The sequence below is a fragment of the Sus scrofa genome, chromosome 14, assembly GCF_054392235.1.
Source record: "Sus scrofa isolate SSC_HxYL_T2T_F1_AM1 chromosome 14, Sscrofa_HxYL_maternal_Yorkshire_Landrace_v2.0, whole genome shotgun sequence".
Lineage (NCBI taxonomy): Eukaryota > Metazoa > Chordata > Mammalia > Artiodactyla > Suidae > Sus > Sus scrofa.
The window spans coordinates 151880662-151902013 of record NC_139396.1 but is presented as its reverse complement, the minus strand read 5'-3'; the positions used below and the strand labels follow the sequence as shown (position 1 = coordinate 151902013).

Below are 21352 nucleotides of genomic sequence, written 5' to 3'. Positions count from 1 at the left end.
ACAAAGTTCACCAAAGCAATGCACCATCACCTCCCAAATGTGCCCCAAGTTCCCACCCGCCTGGGGAAACCGTGGCCAACATGGGGGAATTCACAGCCAGCATGACTTTGACCCAGGCCTGGGTTTGAACCTGGGCTCTGCTTCTTCCAGAGGTCTGTAACTTTGAGCAATTTACCAATCTCTCTCAATCTCTACATCTTCATCCATAAAGCAGGGGTGGGGAAAATGGCACCTGGCCCACAGGGTTTTGTAATGGTTCAGTAAGCATGTGTCTGTAAGGCCAGAAGCCTGGCCTGATGCCTGGCCCTGCTAAGTGCCCAGGAAAGCCTTGCTGCCCAAATGATGCTGATGACGCTGAACCTGCTGACCCCAAAAGCCTTCCCTTTCTCCCAGCAACTCAGCTGGAAACTTCTCATCCCACATAAATGTCTCTGTCTGCCTCCTCTACCTCTCCAGCCCTTGGCATGGTGGACAGACATTTGACAGCTGCCACAGTCGCATGGCTCTTACTGGTACCATGTGTGTGCCTTCTGCCCTGTCTCCCCAACTAGGAACAGCTCGGGACCCTGTGCTGGGCCTTGCCCAGAGTGAAAGACAAGCAGTGGGTCTACCACCCTAAGCATCTGAGTTGGAGGGAGAGGGATACAAGAGACGGCTTTTGACGAAGGGGGTATAGGTGGAGGCGGGGTAACCATCTAAAACCTCTAAGTCTGTAGAGATGTGGGGCTAAGAGAAAAGGGCTCTATTTGGGTTATATAAAGGAGATACCTGGCCCAGGCCAGGCTGCCAAGAGCCACTCCAGAAAGCAGTTCCCCACCATCTGGCAGCTCCCCGGATCCCTGGCACAGAGGAAGGACTTAACAGATGAATGAACGAATGAATGAACAGATAAACTTAAAACCAGCAGGACCTGGCAACCACCAGCCGGGAAACCAAGAAACAAAGGTCTGAACCGAAGAGGACTGTTGACAACAGCGATGATGAGGAGGAAGGGGACGGATCAGTGGCCCGCGAGCCCTCGCTGTGAGCCAGGCCCTGGGCAGCGCCCTCCCCAGGCGGGCCTCCATGCGATCCTTCGGCACGCCTCCTCCCCTCCCCTTCAGCAGACAGAGAGACTGAGGATCCGGGAAGCTGAATCACTTGTCCGAAGTCACAGTCAGGAACAGAGCCCGGCTCACACCCAGGTCTCTCCGATGCCACTCACGTTCTTCACCGCTGCCTCCGACCCAAACTGACGGAGCCCCTCAGGAGCTCTGTCCCAGCTGACCTGCCCGAGGCATCAGCACAATGCCTACAGCTGTCCAGCACTCCCAGGGTTGCTGACACCCAAGCCTGACAATAGCATCTTTCAGCAAAGCCCTTCTCAGCACCCTGCTCTGCCTCAAGCTGGGCTCAGCCAAAGGCCTGGAGCAGCACCACCTCTGTGCCCACCTCTGCCCACCAGCCACAGGGGGCCAGCATGACAGTGGTCCTAGCAGTAGACACCCCTCCCTCCAGCTCTCCTGCACTGCCTCTTGGGGCAGTCGGGGACCCAAAAAGGAAGAGAATCTGGACATCTTTCCTGAACCATTTCTGATCAAAGTGGTCACTGCCCTTGGGGAGTAAAACTGGACATCTCTTTCCTGAACCATTTCTTTTCTTTGCTTTCTTTCTTTCTTGTTTTGTTTTGTTTTCACTTTTTAGGACCTCACTGGCAGCATATGGAGGTTCCCAGGCTAGGGGTCAAATCAGAGCTACCACTGCTGGCCTACACCATAGCCACGCAACATGGGATCCAAGCTGCATCTGCCACCTATACCACAGTTCACGGCAACGCTGGATCCTTAACCCACTAAGAGAGGCCAGCGATCAAACCTGCAATCTCATGGCTCCTAGTCAGATTCATTTCGGCTGTGCCACGACAGGAACCCCTCCTGATCCATTTCTGATGGAATTGGTTACCTCAGAACTGACAAAGTGAAGACCATTTTCTACCCCCATTTCCACAGCCTTTTAAAAGAACTCCTAAGAAAAGTCAGACCCATCAGTAATCATTCCAGGATTTGGGACGATGAAGGCAAAAATGTCCGAGCACGGAAAGAAAAGCAAGATGCTAAAAGGGCCTGATGCAGGGTAGGCACTCATGTTGGGTGCTGGGCAAACAGTGCCAGGCAGATCCACGCTCTACCCTGAGGTCAAGGGAGGTCAAGCATCAGACAGCCGCCGATGAGGACGGGACCCAGGCGGGTGAGGTCGCCAGGGAAGGCTTCCCGGAGGAAGTAGCCTGCAAGGCAGAGAACAGGTGGAGTCAACGGCCAGGCAGAGTTAGGGTTGCGTGCTGGGCCAAGGCCTGGAGAGGGAGGAAACTAGGAAAACAGGCTGAGTGGGCCAGATAGGAGAGGCTGGAGCTGGAGGGGTGAGGAAGGGCAGGTGAGGCAGGGCAGGGACAGCTCCATCCTGACAACCATGGAAAGATACTGAAGCGGCGGGCAGAGGCATGATCAGATGGATGTTTTAGTGGGAACTGCTGTGTAGAGCTTGGTAAGAAACACAGGCGCCTGGAGGAATGCAGGCCAGAGAGGGTGGTGGCCAGGAGAACAGTGGGGAGGCGGAGCGAGGGGCTGCCAGAGAGGTGGGGTGGGGGCAGAGCCACAGGGCGGGGCTCTCTGCACTGGACAGGGCGAGAATGGCAGGGCGGAGAGCAAGGGGGGCTCCCAGGTCTCTGGGCAGCCAGAGGGAGGGTGCTGATTGTCATCAAGATCAGAGATAGGGGTGGCTTTAGATGAAAGGGTCAGGTGACCAAGTTGAAAATGGCTAGCAACCATCTGCAGAGCTCGCTGTACAGCGCTTCCTCCCAGTAACTCCACTGGCCACTTGATCATCCAGCGAGGTAGGAGAGATGACCAGATTCCCATTTTAAAGAGGGGCAAACTGAGGTGAAAATGACTTTCCCAAGGCCACAGAATCAAGGGAGTAGCACAGGCACATGGGTCTCCTGCCTCCCAGTCCAGGGGGATTCATTCTACAAGCATATATTTCAGTTTCAAATGGTACCTAACTTCTGGGCAGGAAAACAAAAGACAGCTGGTGCAATTCTTTCTCTCTATGCAAAACAAACTAGGAAAGGGCCACAGACCAAAATGTTAACAGTGGTTATTTCACCAGTAATTTTTTTGGCCATGCCCGTGGCATGCAGAAGTCCTGGGGCCAGGAATCAAACCTGTACCACAGCAGTGACCAGAGCCGTAGCAGCAACAATGCCAGATTTGTAACCCATTGAGTCACCAGGAAACTCTTCATTGGCAATTATTATTTTCCTCATTTTTGATTATATTTTGGAAATTTCATCAATGGGGTTATATTACTGTTGTAAAGAGTAAGAGAACGAAAACATAATTTTAAAAATAATTTTTGGAGTTTCCATTGTGGCTCAGTGGATTAAGGACCCAACATTGTCTCTGTGAGGATGCAGGTTCAATCCCTGGCCTCACTCAGTGGGTTAAGGGTCTGGGGTCACCACAGCTGCAGTGTAGGTATTCTTTGTTGCTGTGGCTGTGGTGTAGGCTGGCAGCTCCAGCTCTGATTTGACCCCTAGCCTGGGAACCTCCATATGCTGCAGGTGTGGCTGTAAAAAAATAATAATTTTTAAACATGATGCAAAGACAGTGCAATCATGAAACAAACAAACAAATCCTGAACAAATAAAATGCAGCATTTGCTTTGCATGTTTCTCATTTTGCATTTTCCTTGCTAACACGGGCTGGAAGGGACTGCAGCTAGAAGTCAACAGGAGCTCATGCCCACAGGAGCTCTTTAGAGAATACATTGTTGTTGTTGTTGTTGTCATTATTGTTTTAAGTTGAAAGTTTATACTGGCCCCAAATACCCCTCCACCCACATTTTTTTCCTCCTAACTCTCTCTTGGGTGCTAGCTCTGGAGTACTCGGAACAAGGGGTGTTTAACACGCCAAGGTAGACGCCAAGGTGATGCTGCCAAGGTGCAGCTGAACAGACAGAGCCTGGGAAATGAATTCCGTAAACAGAGCCTGGGCAGAGAGCATCAGGAGTGTTGTCCTAGTGTCCCTTTATGGGGCAGAACTCTGTCATGCTCAGGGTCAGCTGGCCTCTTGTGCAGGTTTGAGGTCCCCGTTGCTGCATCAAGCAGGGGTTGTTTTTCCCATTTTCAGCCACAGGCTTTAAAATGGACAGAAAAGCCCTTCTCATGCCTGTGACTGCAGTGAATCAGGGCTGAAGAGCGGGGCCAAGGTGCTCACCAAACCCCGCCCGCTTTGTCCATCACCAGCCCATTTCAGGTTAATAGCATCTGCAGATGCAACAGCACACTGGAAACAGAACATTCCAGAGGAAGCCAAGGGGGCAGAGGATGCTTGGGCTGAGCTAAATGTGTCTGCCATCAAAAAGACCATGTGGGCTTTCTCACCTCTGAGCCAGAGATCTCAATGTCACGGTGAAGAACGAAAAAAGAAAACCTCCAAGTGTGACATAGACACGGGGTAGACAGGAAGGCTTTAAAAATCATGCTAGGGTAATGGGTGGGGGCTTATTTTCAAGATAATTTTTTTTTTTCTGAAAACAGTTTTATTTTTTCATCACATTCTGTCCCTGAGATCACAAATGAAAGGTTAGAAACAGCCAATGCTGGAAACACAAAAATTTGAGGCAGAAATCATTTAATGAAGTAAAATCTTTTATAAGCACAAGTGGCTCATGGCTATGCACAAGTTTACCATGAGACAATATAAAAACACCCAAATAACCTATTCCTACAGTTCTATTATTTATCTAAATTCACCTTCATGTACCAGAGTAGGCAATTAATGCAGAGATCATAGAAATTGCCTGTTAGTGTCAGCTCTTTTACTTTGTGAGCTAATTAATGGTTTTATTTTTTAGTTTTTTTTTATTATAGTTGATTTATAATGTTCTCCCAATTTCAACATAACTTACAGGAAGAATCTGCCCTTAGGATATAAATAAGCCATTGACAGGGACAGACCGGGGACCGTAGGCCAGTGCTGGGAGGAGGGCACTAGTCTGGTTCCCCACTGTTCACTGGCGCTCACCCTCCAGAGAGCCCCCGAGAACAAGAATTTTGTGTTTTGTTCACTGATGTATCGCCAACGCCTGACACTCAATGAACATGCGTCAAATGGAAAAACATAAATCATGTTTCTGGAGGTTTTTACAGACGTGGGAAAATATTTTTGAAATTATATTAAGAAGAAAGTTAAGAAAGAAAACCTTGGTATGTGCACAGGGGTGGGGAATGCTAGAGGGAATTACATGAAAGTGTTAACTGAGGCTATAGCTGCGCAGTAAAGTGATGGGTGGCCTTTCATGAGTGTTTTCCTGAGTTTTTTAGCAAAGTAATTTGCCAACTAGAATTACTTGGACAATAACAGCAACAATAAAAAGAGGGAACAAAAAAGCACCATGCAGCATGGTTTGGAAAGCAGTCAATCCTCCTGTAGACATTCCTGTGGCCTGTGGGGAAGCAGTCAGCCTGGGCCTGCAAGGGTTAACCCAGAGCCAGGGTCAGGAAGGAAGGAAGGGTCCACCCTCAGACTCGGTAGGATTTGAGATCCTCTGGCCCCTCGAACTTGACCTCCACCAACCATGTAAGAAGGTGGAGTTGAGGGGTTGGATTGTGACCCCCAAAAAGATATGTTGGAGACCTAAGCCCTAGTATTTTAGACTGTGGTCCTATTTGAATATAGGGTCTTTACAGAGGTAATCAAGTTAAAATGAGGTCATTAGGGTGAACCCTAATCCAATGTCATACCAATATAACTGGCATCCTTATAAAAGGGGGAGATGTGGATAGACACAGACACACACACGAGAATGCCACATGAACATGAAGACAGGATTAGGGTGCTGCTTCTATAGGCCAAGGAATGCTGAAAATTGCAACCATGAGAAGCTAAGAGGAAAGCCTGGAGCTGATTCTCCCTCAGGGCGCTCAGAAGGAAACAATACTGCTGACACTTTGCTCTTGGACTTCCAGCCTCCAGGACAGGGAAACAATACATTTCTGTTGTGTAAGCCCTCCAGTCTATGGCATTTTCCTATGGTAGCCTGAGCCAAGTAAGACTGTGAGGGAAAAGTGCCTGCCCTGAAGTCAGGTCACCGGGGAGCCTTGGCAAGTCACTTGTCTCTCTGGGACTCAGTTTACTTATCTGGAAAATGGAAGACCTGGCCTAGAGCAGTGGATTTCAAACTTGGTTTTAACTCTGGAATAAAGTCTTACACAGAAGCCCCAAAAGTAAAGGTAAAAAGAAACTCTGATCCGTAGAAGCCTGCTCTGGATCTCTCGTGCTCCCTGTAGAGCAGCCTTTGAAAGTCACAATTTCTGATCATTTGCAAAATCCCTAGCAGTGCTCCATTCTAAGAAGCTCCAAACCTGAAAACCCACCAACCAGGATGTCCGAGCATCTTGCTCGCAGCCAAGCTTGGGCTGGGCGCCAAGGATCCAGCCCTTTTCTTCAAGTGGCTGCCAGTCTTGGTGGAGGTGAGGAGACTAATGCCCATCACACTGTTGGACCAGCCAGGCCACCCTCTCCCTCCTAAGAGCTACAGCTCCTAAGTGCAAACAGGTCACCTGATGTTCTAAATCCGCCACATCTAAATTTATCTTGCCCTCCAAGGACAAGCAGATGCTATGCCTTATCAGAGCATGACAAGTGGCAGAACGACAGACGTGACGCGCCCTTATCACCCCAAGGACAGGAATGACGTCTGCAGAAAGACTTGGTTTCCCTGACGACGAAATCAAGAGCTTGTGTGCCAGCCTGGCAGGCCTGAAGGGGACCAGGTCACACAGACCTGTCCCTGGAGCCTGGACTCCTCACCCTGACGCATGCCTGGCACTGCCAGGGAACCTGTAGCCCTTAAGCAGGAGCGAGAAAAAGGGAGGCTATGTGTAGCACGGCCCTGCCCTGTCACATCTTTGGGAAAGGACCCAGGACACCCATCCCACTCAGTGAACACCGACAATGTGCGGGCAGGAGACTGGGGGCTGTGTGAGGGGGGGACACCACCAGTCACAGCACAGCACTGAGCAGCCCAGGAGGATGCCAGAGACCCCAGGGATGAGGTCCAGGGTCGGACAGAGCTGATCCAGACATGGCTTCCCTCCAAACCCTTGCAGGATCCAAGGCCCTGGGACTGCACCTGCTAAAGGAGTAAAGGTGGGCCCTGCCTGCCAGCATCCCAGAAGAAGCGGGCAGCAGCCCTCGGCCACAGTCCTGCAGAAGGTGCAAGATAGCAAGACTCAGCCCATCCTCCCAGAGCCCAGGGACTTGTCGGGGGACACAAAATCAACCAGAAAAGAGGGAAATGGCATCACCAACCCCACTGCCCCACTGTGGAACAGGCAGCAGATCTGGTCTTTATTCGTTCAACTTTTAATTACACAAATAACTCACCAGTTCAGGCTCCTCTTCAAAAAAATCACCTTAAAGATAAAGTCCCCCCAACCTCTATGCCTTCCTCAGGGGCAACCTTCCAGAACATCCATATGTCCTTGCAAAGAAACCTACCAGGCCAGGAGTCAGGACACACTGTGACACAATCGGCTTCTTTGAGTATGCTGTGGGGCCGAGGCTGCAGGAATGGCTGCAGGGTGGCCTCCAGGAAGAGGAGGCTAGAGGCAGGGACTTGAATGTTCTAAGGGCAGAGGTCCCTGGGGACACTGGACCCATGTGATGTCAGCACAGAAGTAGCTGGCCGCACTCATCGTTTGTAGCCAATTCAGCTTCTTTGGGAAACTCCAAGGCCTTCAACCTTTGCCCTACCCCACTAGCACCATGATGACGCTGATGACAATGACGGCAAGTGCCAGGCATTCTGCTGGTCCTCCCAACAGCTCTACCAGGTTGGTATTAGTGTCACCCATTTTATAGACAATGAAACTGCAACCCAGAGAAGTTAAGCAACTTGCCCCATGTCACACATTTGGGAGCAGCAGAGCCACCGTTGGACCTTAATGCCAATGACCAAGTCCTTTCCAAGACTGCACTGCTTCTGTGGCCAGTGGAACAGCTCCTGCGCCTTAAACAATGCCCAGCACACAGTAGGGGCTCAACACACATCTGCAGGCTGATTTCTTGTTTAAATACCATGAGCGATGCCAAGTGAACCGTCCAGTGCTAGGCTCGTTCAAGGCAGTCTTTGCATTAGCACAGTATTCTGGGTTTTTTGGTCTTTAAGCTTAAAAGTCTACATTTTCTTCTAGGAATCCCCCATAGCCTAGGGCTTCTGCTCCTGGAAAGAGTTAAGACTTTGGCAAGAGGCTCTTGCACAAGGCAAACGAAACCTCGCCCGGCCCATGTCTGTCTATATGGGAACAGGGCACAGCAGCAGCCACCTTCTGTGAACGGCCTCCTCGTAAACGTCAGTCCCGCCAGGAGGTGGGGACGGGGCCTTGATTTATTATATAGCTTTTGGACAGTTCCTACAGAAATATTGCCAGACAGTGGAATAATCAACTCTTTCACTCAAGCCCCCTCCTACTTTTTTTTTTTAAATGAAAGAATAAAGTACGCAATGAGCCTGGGCTAAATAAATAAAAATGCCACACTTTTTGCCCAACAGAACTTTCTGCGTCACTGAGAAATATTTGCAGACCTCAACAATCTTTTATCTTCACAATAACGTTCCAGCCTTGCAAGTTTTGGACATTATGAGAAGGTCTTTGATTTGGGCCCTCTAAGCATCTTATAATTAGCTTACTTAACTAATGCCATTATTTGATGTTTCAGCAAGAAGACATTAGAGAACGCTTCCTCCTCCGTGGTCTGTCTGCTCTCTGCCAGGACTGTCGAAAATCAGTTACTCATGTCTGGACATCACACTGGAAGTTGATATACACGGCAAAGAATTTCTGTCTTAATTCTCACTGCTGCCAATCATAGTTACGGCCTCCAGGCCGGGGAGGACAGCAGCATCCATTCAGTCCCTTTATCCACCCATCACCCACCCATCCACCCACCCACTGTGCCAGTAACAGAAACCCCAAGGTGGAGAGGACATGGTCCATGGCCCCTGGGAGCTCACACAAAGAGAGGTTCAGAGATGCTCAGAGCGATGGCACTTCCTCTAGGGAAGTACCCGACAGATGGAAGACTCTCAACGCTCTTCTCCAACACAGCAACCTGTCCCTCCATCATGGAACTTCCTCAGTTTGTTATTACCTTTTTATGTTCACCAGTGTCCTGGGCTCAGCCATGACTGAGCTCCCCCAGCAGGTAGCACACCATAAGTGCCCAATAAGTACTCAGTGAATAAGCAAATAAACCATGTCATCCCGACTTAGGCGATACAGGAAAGAAAGAGACAGAACTGTCCCTCCATCCGAGGGCCTAAAGAGTCTCTCTTCTTTGAGGACTGGCTGGGGGCTGATGCCAAAAATGTTCATGAGTCAACACAATGCTGGGAGCCTCCACTGTCCTCTTGAAGATGGACAGGCTCTGAAATTCAGACTTGGGTCTGAAATGGATGGTTGGACAAGAAGCGCTCCAGTCACCCGAGTTGAGAAGTCTGTAATAACTTAACATCACAGAGAGAATTACTCAACCTGCAGCCTCAGGGGAAACCAGCCTGGGCCAGGAGCCACCACGTTGCCTTCCCCACGGGGCGGACTTGAGACTCTGACCCCAGCCTTCTGATGGTGCTAAGCTTCCTCATTGGTCTAGTAAGGATTGGGGGAAGGGAGCAGGAAAGCAGATACTTTCTAAGGTGCCTCCTAAGTCTAAACTTTTAGGACTCTACATTTAAACCACTGACTAAGGTTAAATTCGGGCATGGCCAGCACAGGTCACAAATGTTGTAAACAGAGCCCTCACTTCCAATATTTCACTTCATTCATTCCTTCACTCCCTCACCCAGTGTTTAATGAACCACCTGCTGTGTGCCGGGCACTGTTCTAGTGGTGAGCCACACAAGACACAGTCACAATTGCCATAGGACATCCAGTCCAGTGGGGGAGAGGGAGGGGGCAGGAAGGGGAGAAAACACACAGGTTAACAACTAAACAAAAGACGACTGCAGTAAAGGACATTAACACCCAGCAGTGTGGGCAAGACAGCAGTTCTAGGGAGAGCACAATTCCTTTCTAGAGGCTAGTTGGGAAGGTTTCCCCATGGAGGCGATACCGAGCTGAGACCTAAAGGCCCCCCGGAAAAAGTGTAGGGAAGAGCATCCCAGGCAGAGGGAACCGCAGGTGCAAAAGGCTCCAGACTAAAGACAAGCTTGGGGTCATCAAAGAACAAAAAGGCAACCAGCACCGCAAAGGGAATGGAAGAGAAGGGCGCGAGGCAGACAAAGGCGGGAGCCGGCTCTTCAAGAGCAGTGCGGGAAGGGCATCACCAAGAGGTCCATGGATGGGATTTAGGGGGTCCATGAACTTGGAAGGAGAAGGAAGTCACTTCTCTCTTCACCAGCCTCTAAGTGGAAATGAGTACTTCCTGGAGTGATGAAGGTTGATCACAACCCAGAGTAATGTTAGCAGTGACTGCGACTCATCAACGGCAGAAATCGCAGAACTATTCAAATTGCCATTGTTGCAGGAATCTGGAAACATCACTTATTGTTGCAGGAATCTGGAAACATCACTTAGGTGCATCCCTAATTCAGAATTGCAAGAGCTATTAGACCAGGTGCTGAGCCTTATTATTTAAAGTATCAACAAAAATGCGCATATATTTCAATATCCTTAAAGCTATCTAATGACTACCTGAAAAGAACTGGTTTCCTTTGGAACCCTGTGTATTGTACTGTATGTATGCAAAAGCCTTATGCTGAGAAGGGATCCCTAAGCTTCACACAAAGGCCAAAGTGCTCCTAAGCCACAGTAGGGAGGTTGTGTTTTATTCCAGGTGGGAGAGAGAACACTGCAGTGATTTCAGCAGGGGATCCACGGGGTGCAGACTGCATTTCTCAAAATCACCCCAGCTGCTGGGGGAGACGGCTGCGGCTGGCAGGGCAGGGCTGAGGGCAAGAGCGGGCGTGGTCCTAACAGACCACCGCTCTGAGCCATCCAGAGGGGCTGCGGCCCTGGGCCCCCGTGGGCTCCATCCTCCCCTCTGAGCAGCAAGAGCCTTCCCACGGGGCCCTCTGGGCCCAAAAGGGCCTTGTCGCCTTGGCCCAACGCCTGCTCCAGGGCATCTTCCCAAAGAGCTTCAGAAAGTGAGCTCATGTCCCCACAAGAAAAATAAATGCGGCATTTGCCGCTGTTTGGTTTGTGTATGGGTCTAGAAGAGAAATGAGATTTTTATTGAAGAAAGTCTTCCAGCAGGACCCCAGCAGAGGCTGGGCAAACACCGGGGCGACGGACTGTAAACAGGCAGGAAGGCCCAAGCGCCAGGGCCGCTGCCACGAGCTGCAGCCCCTCGGTTTATGGCGGCCTTCCTGTCCCCCCCGAGACTGCGCTCACACAGAGTCTTTTCAATGCCCTCTAGGAGAACACAGGAATTCATTTTCACACGCCAGCACGCACGTTTCTCACACCCTCCCAGGGGAGTGGACCCTGCCAAGAGGCCCGTTTATGGACCTGGAGTGACAGATGGGGATGGGGCCTGTGGGGTGGGGGCCACGGATGGAGCAAAGCACAGAAGCGAATCCCCGCTCCAGGGTCCCTCAAGCCCCCAAACTGGAAGTGAAGGGGGTGGGGCCGGGCCCCGTGGAAGGTGAGGAACATCTGAGGCACTTACGGGGAGGCCTCCCGGATAGCAGGGCTCGAGTGGGGGGCACTGAGCCGGGGGGTGGGGTGGGTAGAGGTGGGGGGAACCTCTCTGCAGGGCTCTGAATCAGGAATTAGGCTGAGATGGAAGGCAGGAGGGGCGGCATCCACGTTGCTGGTGTGAACTGGCAGAAATGTGACAGTCCCGGCGGGGCCACTTCAGCTCAGCTGCCCCTTCCCCAGGCCATTGTCTAGAGAGAACAGGCTTTTATTTCTTTATTTTGTTTGCACCTACTGGCATTTTCAGGTGGGGAGTTTCTCCAGCACCTGGTCCCTGGGGTACAACGGAGGCAAAAAGGAAAACCCAGGGCTCCCTGGCTGTCATTCCTCACACCCGATCTCCCAGCCAGTGTGCCTTCTCACCACCTTTCAGAATCTTCTTACATTTGTTTTGGGGTTTTTTTGGCTTGTTTTTTAGGGCCGCACTCGCGGCATATGGAGGTTTCCAGGCTAGGGGTCTAACTGGAGCTGTTGCTGCCGGCCAACACCACAGCCACAGCCATAGGCACAGCAACACGGGATCTGAACTGCATCTGCAACCTACACCACAGCTCACGGCAATGCCGGATCCTTAACCCACTGAGCAAGGCCTGGGATCGAACCTGCAACCTCATGGTTCCTAGTTGGATTCGTTTCCGCTGCGCCACGATGGGAACTCCCTTACATTTGTTTTATATGTGATGTCCAGAGCTCTTGACTGTCGCTGGTAGGGAGGGATAGGAGTCAGTGTGTCTACTCTATCTTGTCTGGAATAGGAAGTCCTATACTTCATGTTTGCATTTTTCTCCCTTTCTTTCTTTCTTATGGCCTCACTCCTGGCATATGGAAGTTCCCCAGCCAGGGACTGAATCCCTGCTGCAGCTACAACTTACGCCATAGCTGTAGCATCCTTTTTTTTTTTTTTTTTTTTTCTTTAATGGCCTTTTTTTGAGCCACTCCTGCGGCATATGGAGGTTCCCAGGCTAGGGGTCCAATCGGAGCTGTAGCTGCCAGGCCATGACAGAGCCACAGCAACACGGGATTCGAGCCGCATCTGCAACCTACACCAAAGCTCACAGCAACGCCAGATCCTTAACCCACTGAGCAAGGCCAGGGATCGAACCCGCAACTTCATAATTCCTAGTCGGATTCGTTAACCACTGCACCACGATGGGAACTCCTGTAGCATCCTTTTAGTCCACAGTGCAGGGCCATGGATGGAACCCGCACCTCTGCAGTGACCGGAGCCATTGCAGTCAGATTGTTTTTTTTTCTTTCTTTCTTTCTTTTTTTTAGGGCCACTCCTGCAGCATATGGAAGTTCCCAGGCTAAGGATCAAATTAGAGCTGCAGCTGCCAGCCTACACCACAGCCACAGCAACAAAGAATACCAGCCATGTCTGCAACCTACACCACAGCTCACAGCAATGCCAGATCCTTAACCCACTGAGTGAGGCCAGAGATCAAACCCACGTCCTCATGGATACTTGTTGAGTTCATTACCGCTGAGCAGGAATTCCTGCAGTCAAATCCTTAACCCACTGTGCCCCGTGGTTTCCATTTTTAAGAAACATATAAATCAAATACAGCAAAATATTAAAATTTCTTTAATCCAGGTGGCAGATACATGAATGCTCCCTGCATGACTCTCAACGCTCCTCCATTTATTTAAAACACTGCAGAAGTTCAGAGTTCCCTCACGCACACTGCTTCATTCATTTTCTCTGCACTCACTCATCCGTTGTGCACTTCCTGTGAGCAGGCCCTAGGGACACAGCGTCAATTTAAAAGATCCTTCCCGAAGAGACTTTTACACTCGAGTGGCAAAGAGACATCCAATAATAGCTGGGGCGGGGTGCAGGGTGCTCTGACGGAAGGGGACAGGATGTTTTGAAAGACTCTGGCCGGAAGCTAATTTAAATTCTCTGAGGAAGTGGCCTTTAGACCTAGCTGTGCCCGCGGAGCACGCCTGGCACCACCACCTGCTGGCAGTTAACCCAAAGGCAGAGGAGCAAATGGGCTCCCCGGGCAGGGCCCCTCCTGGGTGGGCCTGGCCCTCAGGCAGTTACCCCAGGTCTCTGCACAGCTCCCCCTCCTTGGAGGGTCCTTTGCTATTTCAAGCTCTCTCTTCCAAATCAGCACTCACAAAGGCTCTGAAGCTGAGTGGGAGCCATTCCCAGGGCCTGCTGAGGAAACGCTGGGCTCAGCATCCAGCAGAGGCCTCTGGAAGCAGGTAAACGTGCTCTCCCTGGATGAAGAGGATGGTCGGATCCCCAGGGATGTGCAGAGACCACAGCATCTGAGGTCCCCGCCCCTCGCCATCCCCAGGCCCCACTCTCTCCAGGCCTAAGTGAGCATGAAGAACAAAACGGCCTCGGAAAGCTCTCCCCAGATCCCAGGGGAACCTTCCCTCCTCTCCTCTCTTTGGAGGCTGGCTGTGCGTCGTCAGGGGCAAAACCCTCCCCAACATGCTCCCAGCCCCAGGAGAAAAGCCCTTCCTCTCTCTGACTCTGCCCCATGTGCCCCCAGATCAAGGGTGAACATGGGCACCCTCACAACACAAGAGGCCCAGCCAAGTGGGAGCCATCGTGCCTCCCAGAAAGGAAGTCGGCTGCTAAGGGGAGGGGTCCCAGGCTCCAGGGAGGCCCTTTATACACATGGTCTCACTTGACTGGTCCATGATCACTGCCTTCAGCTGACAGAACTGAAGCTCCGCCAGATTAAGCAGCCTGGCAGGTGGCTGGGGGAGAGGGTGGGCTTTGATGCCAAGTCTGCCTGGCCCCAGAGGCCCTGATCTCTTAGCCACTCCACCCTTGGCCCCAAGAGCACCATGGGGATTCCGACCTGAGGCTGAAGGACGGAAGGTGGGTTAGAGGCCAGCTCCCCATCCCTCAGCACCCCCTGCCTCTTCCCTGCTCACATACGCCTGCGTGGGCTGCACGTGCCTTCCTTTCCCTCATAAACACCAATTAAGGCAGCTCCTCCTCCGGGCTGGGCATGGAGGGGGGGGCACAGAGCGAACAGCGGTCAGCTGCTGTCATGGCACAACCAAAGAATCTGGAGGGTGGGACCGGGGGCGAGGACCGAGCGGGCCTGGGACAGCATGTGAGTTCCACCTGGCTTGGGAAGCTGGTGGAGGCCAGGCCACAGGCAGAAGCCATTCAGAAAAGCTCCTGCTCACACTTCGAGGCAGGAACAGGGCAGTTCAGCCAGGACCCCGGGCAGAAGTCCCTGTGCAGCGCTGGCCGACAGCACCAGCCTATGTCCACGCTCAACAGATCTGAGTACAAAAAAGGGAATTTGGCATGTCCGTGACCTCCAGCAGTCAAGAGCACATAAGACACCGTCATGCAGAAAGGGGGCAGGCCCCACCCCAGGGCAGAGGGGAGAGGGGGCCAGGGCCCCCACCAGTCCCACAGGCTCCTCACCACAGCTGTGTCCTGAGGGGTCCTGGGAGCAGGTGGCCTTTGCTGCGTTTGGCTGGGTCAGCCCCTTGGGAGACACCCCCGCTACCCGTCACTGCCAGAGGCACCTGGCCGTGTGGGTGCTGGATAAAGAGGACAGGGCTGTGCTGCCAAGTGGGCCAGCCCCTCGCTGAGAAACCACATCCCTGCAGGAGGAAAGGGGAGCCCAGAGCTCAACCCCACCCACAGCTGCCAAAGCCTGGGGCTGCTTCCTGAGGGCGGGACCCACGGGCCCCGCGAGGACGGCTAGAAAGCTGAGTGGGGGCTCCGTGCTGGGCCTGACCCACCTCCACCGCCCTCCCACAAGCTGTGCAACTTTGGGTCACTTACAGCATCTCTCTGTGCCTCGGTTTCCCCAGCTGAAATGTGGAGTAAAGTAATAGCACTTGCCTCAAAGGGTAATTGGGAGGCAATCCTGCCCCGTACACACCAAATACTTGATGGATGTTGGCTGCACATCTTCATGTCCATTAGCAAAGAGGTCGGCTTTGGAGTGCCTACCTGGCATCGCTTGACTGCATGAATGGATGTGTCTTTGACTCACGGTACAGATGGTTCGGGGGTTAACGGACTCCCGGCTCCCCCCGCCCTGCCCTTCCCGGCACGCGCTCCAGGCGGACGGCCTACCTAGGGTCCTCCGGAGGTCTTCGCACTGGCTGATGTGAGGGAACTTCAGGATCTCCTTCCACTTCTTGCTTTTCCCTTTGCGCTTTCCTCCGCCCCCTGCAGAGATGAGGGAGAAAGACGGGAGCTGACGCTGGTGTCCCAGGCTCCAGAGCCTACGTCCCATCCCCGGGAGCCCCTGCACCAGCTTCCAGGCTGGGAGGCAGGGACCCACCCCTGCCCCACGGGCAGCAGGTTGTGTGTTCTTCCTGCGGGCTCCCCCCACCCCCACCCCCCGGGCCTGGCCACCCCCTCCCGCAGCAGCAGCAGCCCCTTCCATCACCCACTCTGGGCACCCTCTTCTTCCTCCGCATCTCCCACGGCTGTGCAGCCCTACTGGGTGCCTGGTATCCTCCCAGACCAGCCCACAGCCTTCCAAGGGCAGCAGCCAGGCCTGCCAGCTGGGGAAATCCCGGTGAAATGGATTCACGAGTGGGTGAACCGCAGACCCCTCACCAGCTCATTTTGCCCTCTTGTTTCCTAGGGAAGAGTCCCCGTCCCCAGCTGGAGGCCAGGTGTTGGGGACAAGGACTTCAACTTCCACTTGTTCTGAGTACCCCTTCTTCTCCCTCCTCACAAACCCCAGGGTCTCAGAGGACGCGCTTCTCAAGGCAGTTAGGAGCCTGGCGGACCCCATCAGGCTGTTCCCATCATCTCGACACTCCTTATCCGTGGACAGTGGACACAGACGCCAGAACGCTCAAACGGCCCCAACAGATGTGCAAACATCAAGGGCACGCTGACCCCGGCCTTCGCGTCGCTGAGCCCACCACCACTTGCATCTTGGATCTGGAGGGACCTCTGTGCCACATGGCTAGGACCCCCCAGAACCTGAGATGCTATCGTCTGCCCCACCTGCCCCCGGAGTGGCCCTTAGACTCCACTGGTCAGGGACTCACCAGCGATCACTTGGTGAGCCCTTCAGGGCCCTCAGCACCTCAAGACTTTGTATTTTGTTCGTTTGTTTGTGTTTTGTGTCTAGAGCCGTACTCGCTGCATATGGAGGCTCCTGGGCCATAGGGCCCAGGTCCAATCGGAGCTGCAGCTGCTGGCCTGCACCGCAGCCACAGCAATGTGGGATCTGAGCCTCGTCTACATCACAGCTCATGGCAACGCTGGGTCCTTAACCCACTGAGTGAGGCCAGGGATCGAACCTTAGCCACGACAGGAACTTCCTTTCAGGACTTTGAGGAGCCTTTTATCCTCTTCCAAGAATAAAAGGCCCCAAAGTATTGAGGCCTATCCTCAATACCCCTACGCACCTGGACAGCTTGGGGCCCGGTTCAAGAGACACAAGATCTTCAGCAGGACCTCTGCACCCTGGACCTGCTTCCCGATCTGGGTGGGTGTGTAAGCCCCTGTCTCTGACCCTCAGAGGGGGTCTGGGCAGGACAAGGCCCCTCTCTTCAGCCAGCAAACCCAGGGACGCCCAGAGGACCTAGGTTCTGGGCGCTCCGCCGGCCCAGTGGTTTTCGGGGCTGTCACAGAGCTGGGCTCCATAAAAAGAGTTTCCTAACTTGGGAGTTCCCATCGTGGTGCAGTGGTTAACGAATCCGACTAGGAACCATGAGGTTGCGGGTTCGATCCCTGGCCTTGCTCAGTGGGTTAAGGATCCGGTGTTGCCATGAGCTGTAGTCTAGGGCACAGATGTGGCTCAGATCCTGCGTTGCTGTGGCTCTGGCATAGGCTGGCAGCTACAGCTCCGATTGGACCCCTAGCCTGGGAACCTCCATATGCTGCGGGAGCAGCCAAGAAATGGCAAAAAGACAAAAAAAAAAAAAAAAAAAAAAGAGTTTCCTAACTCATCCAGCTGCCCTGGAAAGGGGGGCCACTTCCCCAAGAGCAAGCGGGCGGGTTTCTGAGAATGAGACCAGGACTCCACCCTGGTGGCGGGGGAGGAGGAGAGGGAGCTGATGGCGAGGGGGCAGGACACAGTCCATTTCTGGTCTTCAGCCCAGCTACCCAGGCCCAGCTCCCCCCTCTCCAGTGTCCGCAGAGGTCAAAGGCCTCAGGCTCCGAGGGTCGGGATGAACATGTATCAGGCACACGCTGCGGCCGGGCACGTTAGAGCATTATCTCATTTAATCCTCAGAATGACTCCTGGAGGAGGAAATCACTGGGCACATCACAGATGGGCAAAGAGACGCCGATGTTGCATAACCCACCAGCGGACGGCCTGTCCCGCTCCACCTGAGCTCCCACTCCAACAGGGCCAATTCGCATCACACACTGTGCCCAGGGCACAGCCCTTCTGCTGGCCCTGCCCGGACCAAGCCCCTCACAGGCACTCTTCCGAGTCCTCGCACTAACTTTCCTGGGCAGAAGTATGACTATTCCCACTTGACAGATAAGGAAACTGAGGCATGGGGAAGAAAGAAGCGAGCCACCTCCGGCCCCACAGCTCGCTCACGGCAGAGGCACGACCCCAGCCTGAGCAGAATCAGACCCTGAGCACTGATGCTCACCCTTCTGTCTGCAAAGCTCCCTTTCGGGTGCATTGAATGCCAAGGAAACCCTCGCGGATCAGAGAGAAAGCTGGCAGCAGACCTCAGAAGTGCAACCTGGGAAGAGGAGCCAGAAGGCTGAGCTCTCCGGGGAGGCTCAGGCCTCCCAGAAAAGACGCCCCCATGGCCCCAACCTGAAGAGCTGTTGTTTGACCCACATGTAGCTTGTGTGTTTGCCTGTTCACTGAACCAGGCATCAAGATTTAAACATTAGGGAATTTCACATAGGCTTCCAGACTTGGGGTTTCTCCCATAACCAGCACTCCACATGGCAAGGACCAGCTGGAGCTGGGCAGCAGCTGGCATTGTGAGCAGAACAGGTGGCCCCCATGCTTTAGAGGTTAGTGGGTATACCCCCCCCCAGAGAAGGGCCGCCCTCCCAAGAAATCAGCCAAATCAGAGGCTCCCATCCCATCAGCTGGGCTCCAAGGCTTAAAACCAAAGGGCCACAGGAGCTCAGCCAGCCTGCACCTCCTCGCCCACATTCATCCCTACACTGCTCATTCCCAGATCTGCTAAAACATACGTCACAGAAAACCTGCCCTTTGAACCATGTGTAGGTACACGATTCGGTGGCATTGAGAACACTGACACTGTTGTGCAGCCCTCACCACCATCCATCTTCAGCACCTTCTCATCATCCCAAACTGAAACACTGTACTCACCAAACACTAGTTCCCCACTCCCCTCCACCCCGGGCAGCCACCATCCTATTTCCTGTGTCTCTGATTTGTCGACTCCGGGGACCTCAGGAGTGCAATTACACAGCATGTGCTCCTTTGTGACTGGCTGGTTTCATTTAGCAGCTGTCTTTAAGGTCCGCCCCTGCTGTCGCTCGTGTGAGATTTCATTCCATCTTCAAGGCTGAACAATACTCCACTGTGTGTATTACAGTGGAGTACATTCTGTTTATCCCTTTGTCTGTTGACAAATCGATAAACAGAACGCTGCTTGGCTCTGGCTACTGTGGCTACTGTGAACGCTGCTGCTCTGAAAATTCGAGTGCCTACTTTCAATTCCTTGGGGTATATAACCAGGAGCAGAATTGCTGGATCATACGGATAATTCTACATTTACCTTGTTGAGGAACTGGTGAAGCCTTCTTGACAGCATGGGCTCCCAGGCTGCACCCCATCAGGCTGGTAACTCTATGATGGGAACCCAGGAATGTGGCTACCGAAAAGGCTTCCCAGGCAATTCTTAGGTAGCCAGGCTATGGAAACGGGAGTCTATTTTATACACACACACACTTTAAATTTTTCTTAATTTATTCATTAAGAAAATTAACACATGGAGTTCCCATCATGGCTCAGTGGTTAACAAATCCAACTAGGAACCATGAGGTTGTGGGTTCAATCCCTGGCCCCACTCAGTGGGTTAAGGATCCGAAGTTGCCGTGAGCTGTGGAGTAGGGCATAGACACGGATTGGATCCCGCATTGCTGTGGCTCTGGTGGAGGCTGGCGGCTACAGCTCCGATTGGACCCCTAGCCTGGGAAGCTCCATATGCCACAGGTGCAGCCCTAGAAAAGACAAAAAGAAAAAAGAAAATTAACACAAATTCATTAACTCCTTCAACCAATATGTGTTGAGCATCTACTAAATGCTGAGTCTATGCAGGTGCTGGGGACGTGGTAGCAGGCAAGGCAGATGGGGTGTGACCCTCTTGGGGCTTCCTCCTCTTGGAAGATGCCCCATCTAGTAAGGAAAGCAAACATCAGAAGCTTTATTGAAGTGGTTCTCAACTCCTGGGCAATGTGTCCTCCAGGGGACACTTGGCAGGGTGTAAAGACATTTGGGATTGTCATAACTGGATGACGGTGCTCCCAGCCTTCAGCAGGCAGAGCCCAGAGATGGTTAAACATCGTAGAGTGCACAGCACAGCCCCCAGAGCAAAGACCAATGGGATCAGAGTGTCAATGGTGCTGAGACGGAGAGATGCTGCCATATTTAATGACCACGATGGCCAACACCCATGGTTCCTAGTCGGATTTGTTAACCACTGAGCCATGATGGGAACTCCATGTGTTAATTTTCTTAATGAGAAGTGCTGGGTTATAGGGAGACTCGATAATAATGGGGAGACTCACTAATAACGGGGCAAGAGTGGTAGAAGTGGGGGAGGCGAGAAGGTGAGTCAAGGCCACCTGGAGGATGTGACAGAGAGGATGGAGTTATGAAGAGGGGGTACCATAAAGCCATGTGGGGGCTGCCCCAGGCCAAGGGCACAGACTTCCCGGCCCCACCGGGGGCATGTTTCTTCCTCCTCCTTCTTAAATCCTCAGCCCCTAGAGCAGGGCAGGAACTACGTAGGCAAAATAGTGCTCCCCCAAAGTATCTCTTAATCCCTAGCACCTGGGAATATGTTGGGTTATGGGAATTAAGGGAGTTAAGGATACTGATATGGACGTTACCTTGGATGATCCGGAAGGAACCACAGACGCCTTAATTGTCGGAGTAGAGGCAAGAGAGTCAGCTCAGAGGGACACGAAGCGAGAAAGACCTACCAGCTGTCACTGGCTTTGAGGGAGGAAGGGGCCACGAGTCAAGGGATGCAGGTGGCTTCCAGAAGCTGGGCAAGGCAAGAACACAGATCCTCCCCTGGGGACCCAAAAAGAACGGAGCACTGCCAACACACTCATTGTGACCCAGTGAGACCCAGGGCAGACTTCTGACCCCCAGAGCAGACCCCTCTGCCTGCTGAAGCTCTGCTCCTTCTTCAAGCCCCCATTCTAATGTCCCTTCCAGGGCTGCCCTTGAGATGCAGACCCCTTGTACCCACGACCCTCTTCCAGCTCAGCCCACACCTGCTCCATGTCCTTCCAGAGGGTAGGGCAGCTAACACAACTGGCCTGGACACTGCAAGCTGTTGTTAGGTTAACTGACTGGGTAAAAGAATGTTTGCGGTGGGCTCACCATGGAGCTGGGTATTACACGTTTGATCCTTGTTACGGTAGTATCAGCCCATTTCACAGATGAGAAACCTGAGGTCAGGGAGAGGAAT

General features: G+C 52.8%; 1 protein-coding gene across 2 annotated transcripts in view; it reads right to left on the bottom strand.

The window, feature by feature from the left end:
• The window catches only part of GRK5 (G protein-coupled receptor kinase 5), a 233900-nt gene that overhangs the window by 105097 nt on the left and 107451 nt on the right, over positions 1 to 21352 (bottom strand). For both annotated transcript variants that reach the window (XM_084995690.1, XM_001928584.7), the window contains exon 2: positions 15810 to 15905. Coding sequence is in view for 1 of the 2 variants with exons in the window: in XM_001928584.7 (XP_001928619.1) it covers positions 15810 to 15905 (96 nt within the window). In the remaining variant the exon portion in view is untranslated. The remainder of the gene's footprint in view (positions 1 to 15809; positions 15906 to 21352) is intronic.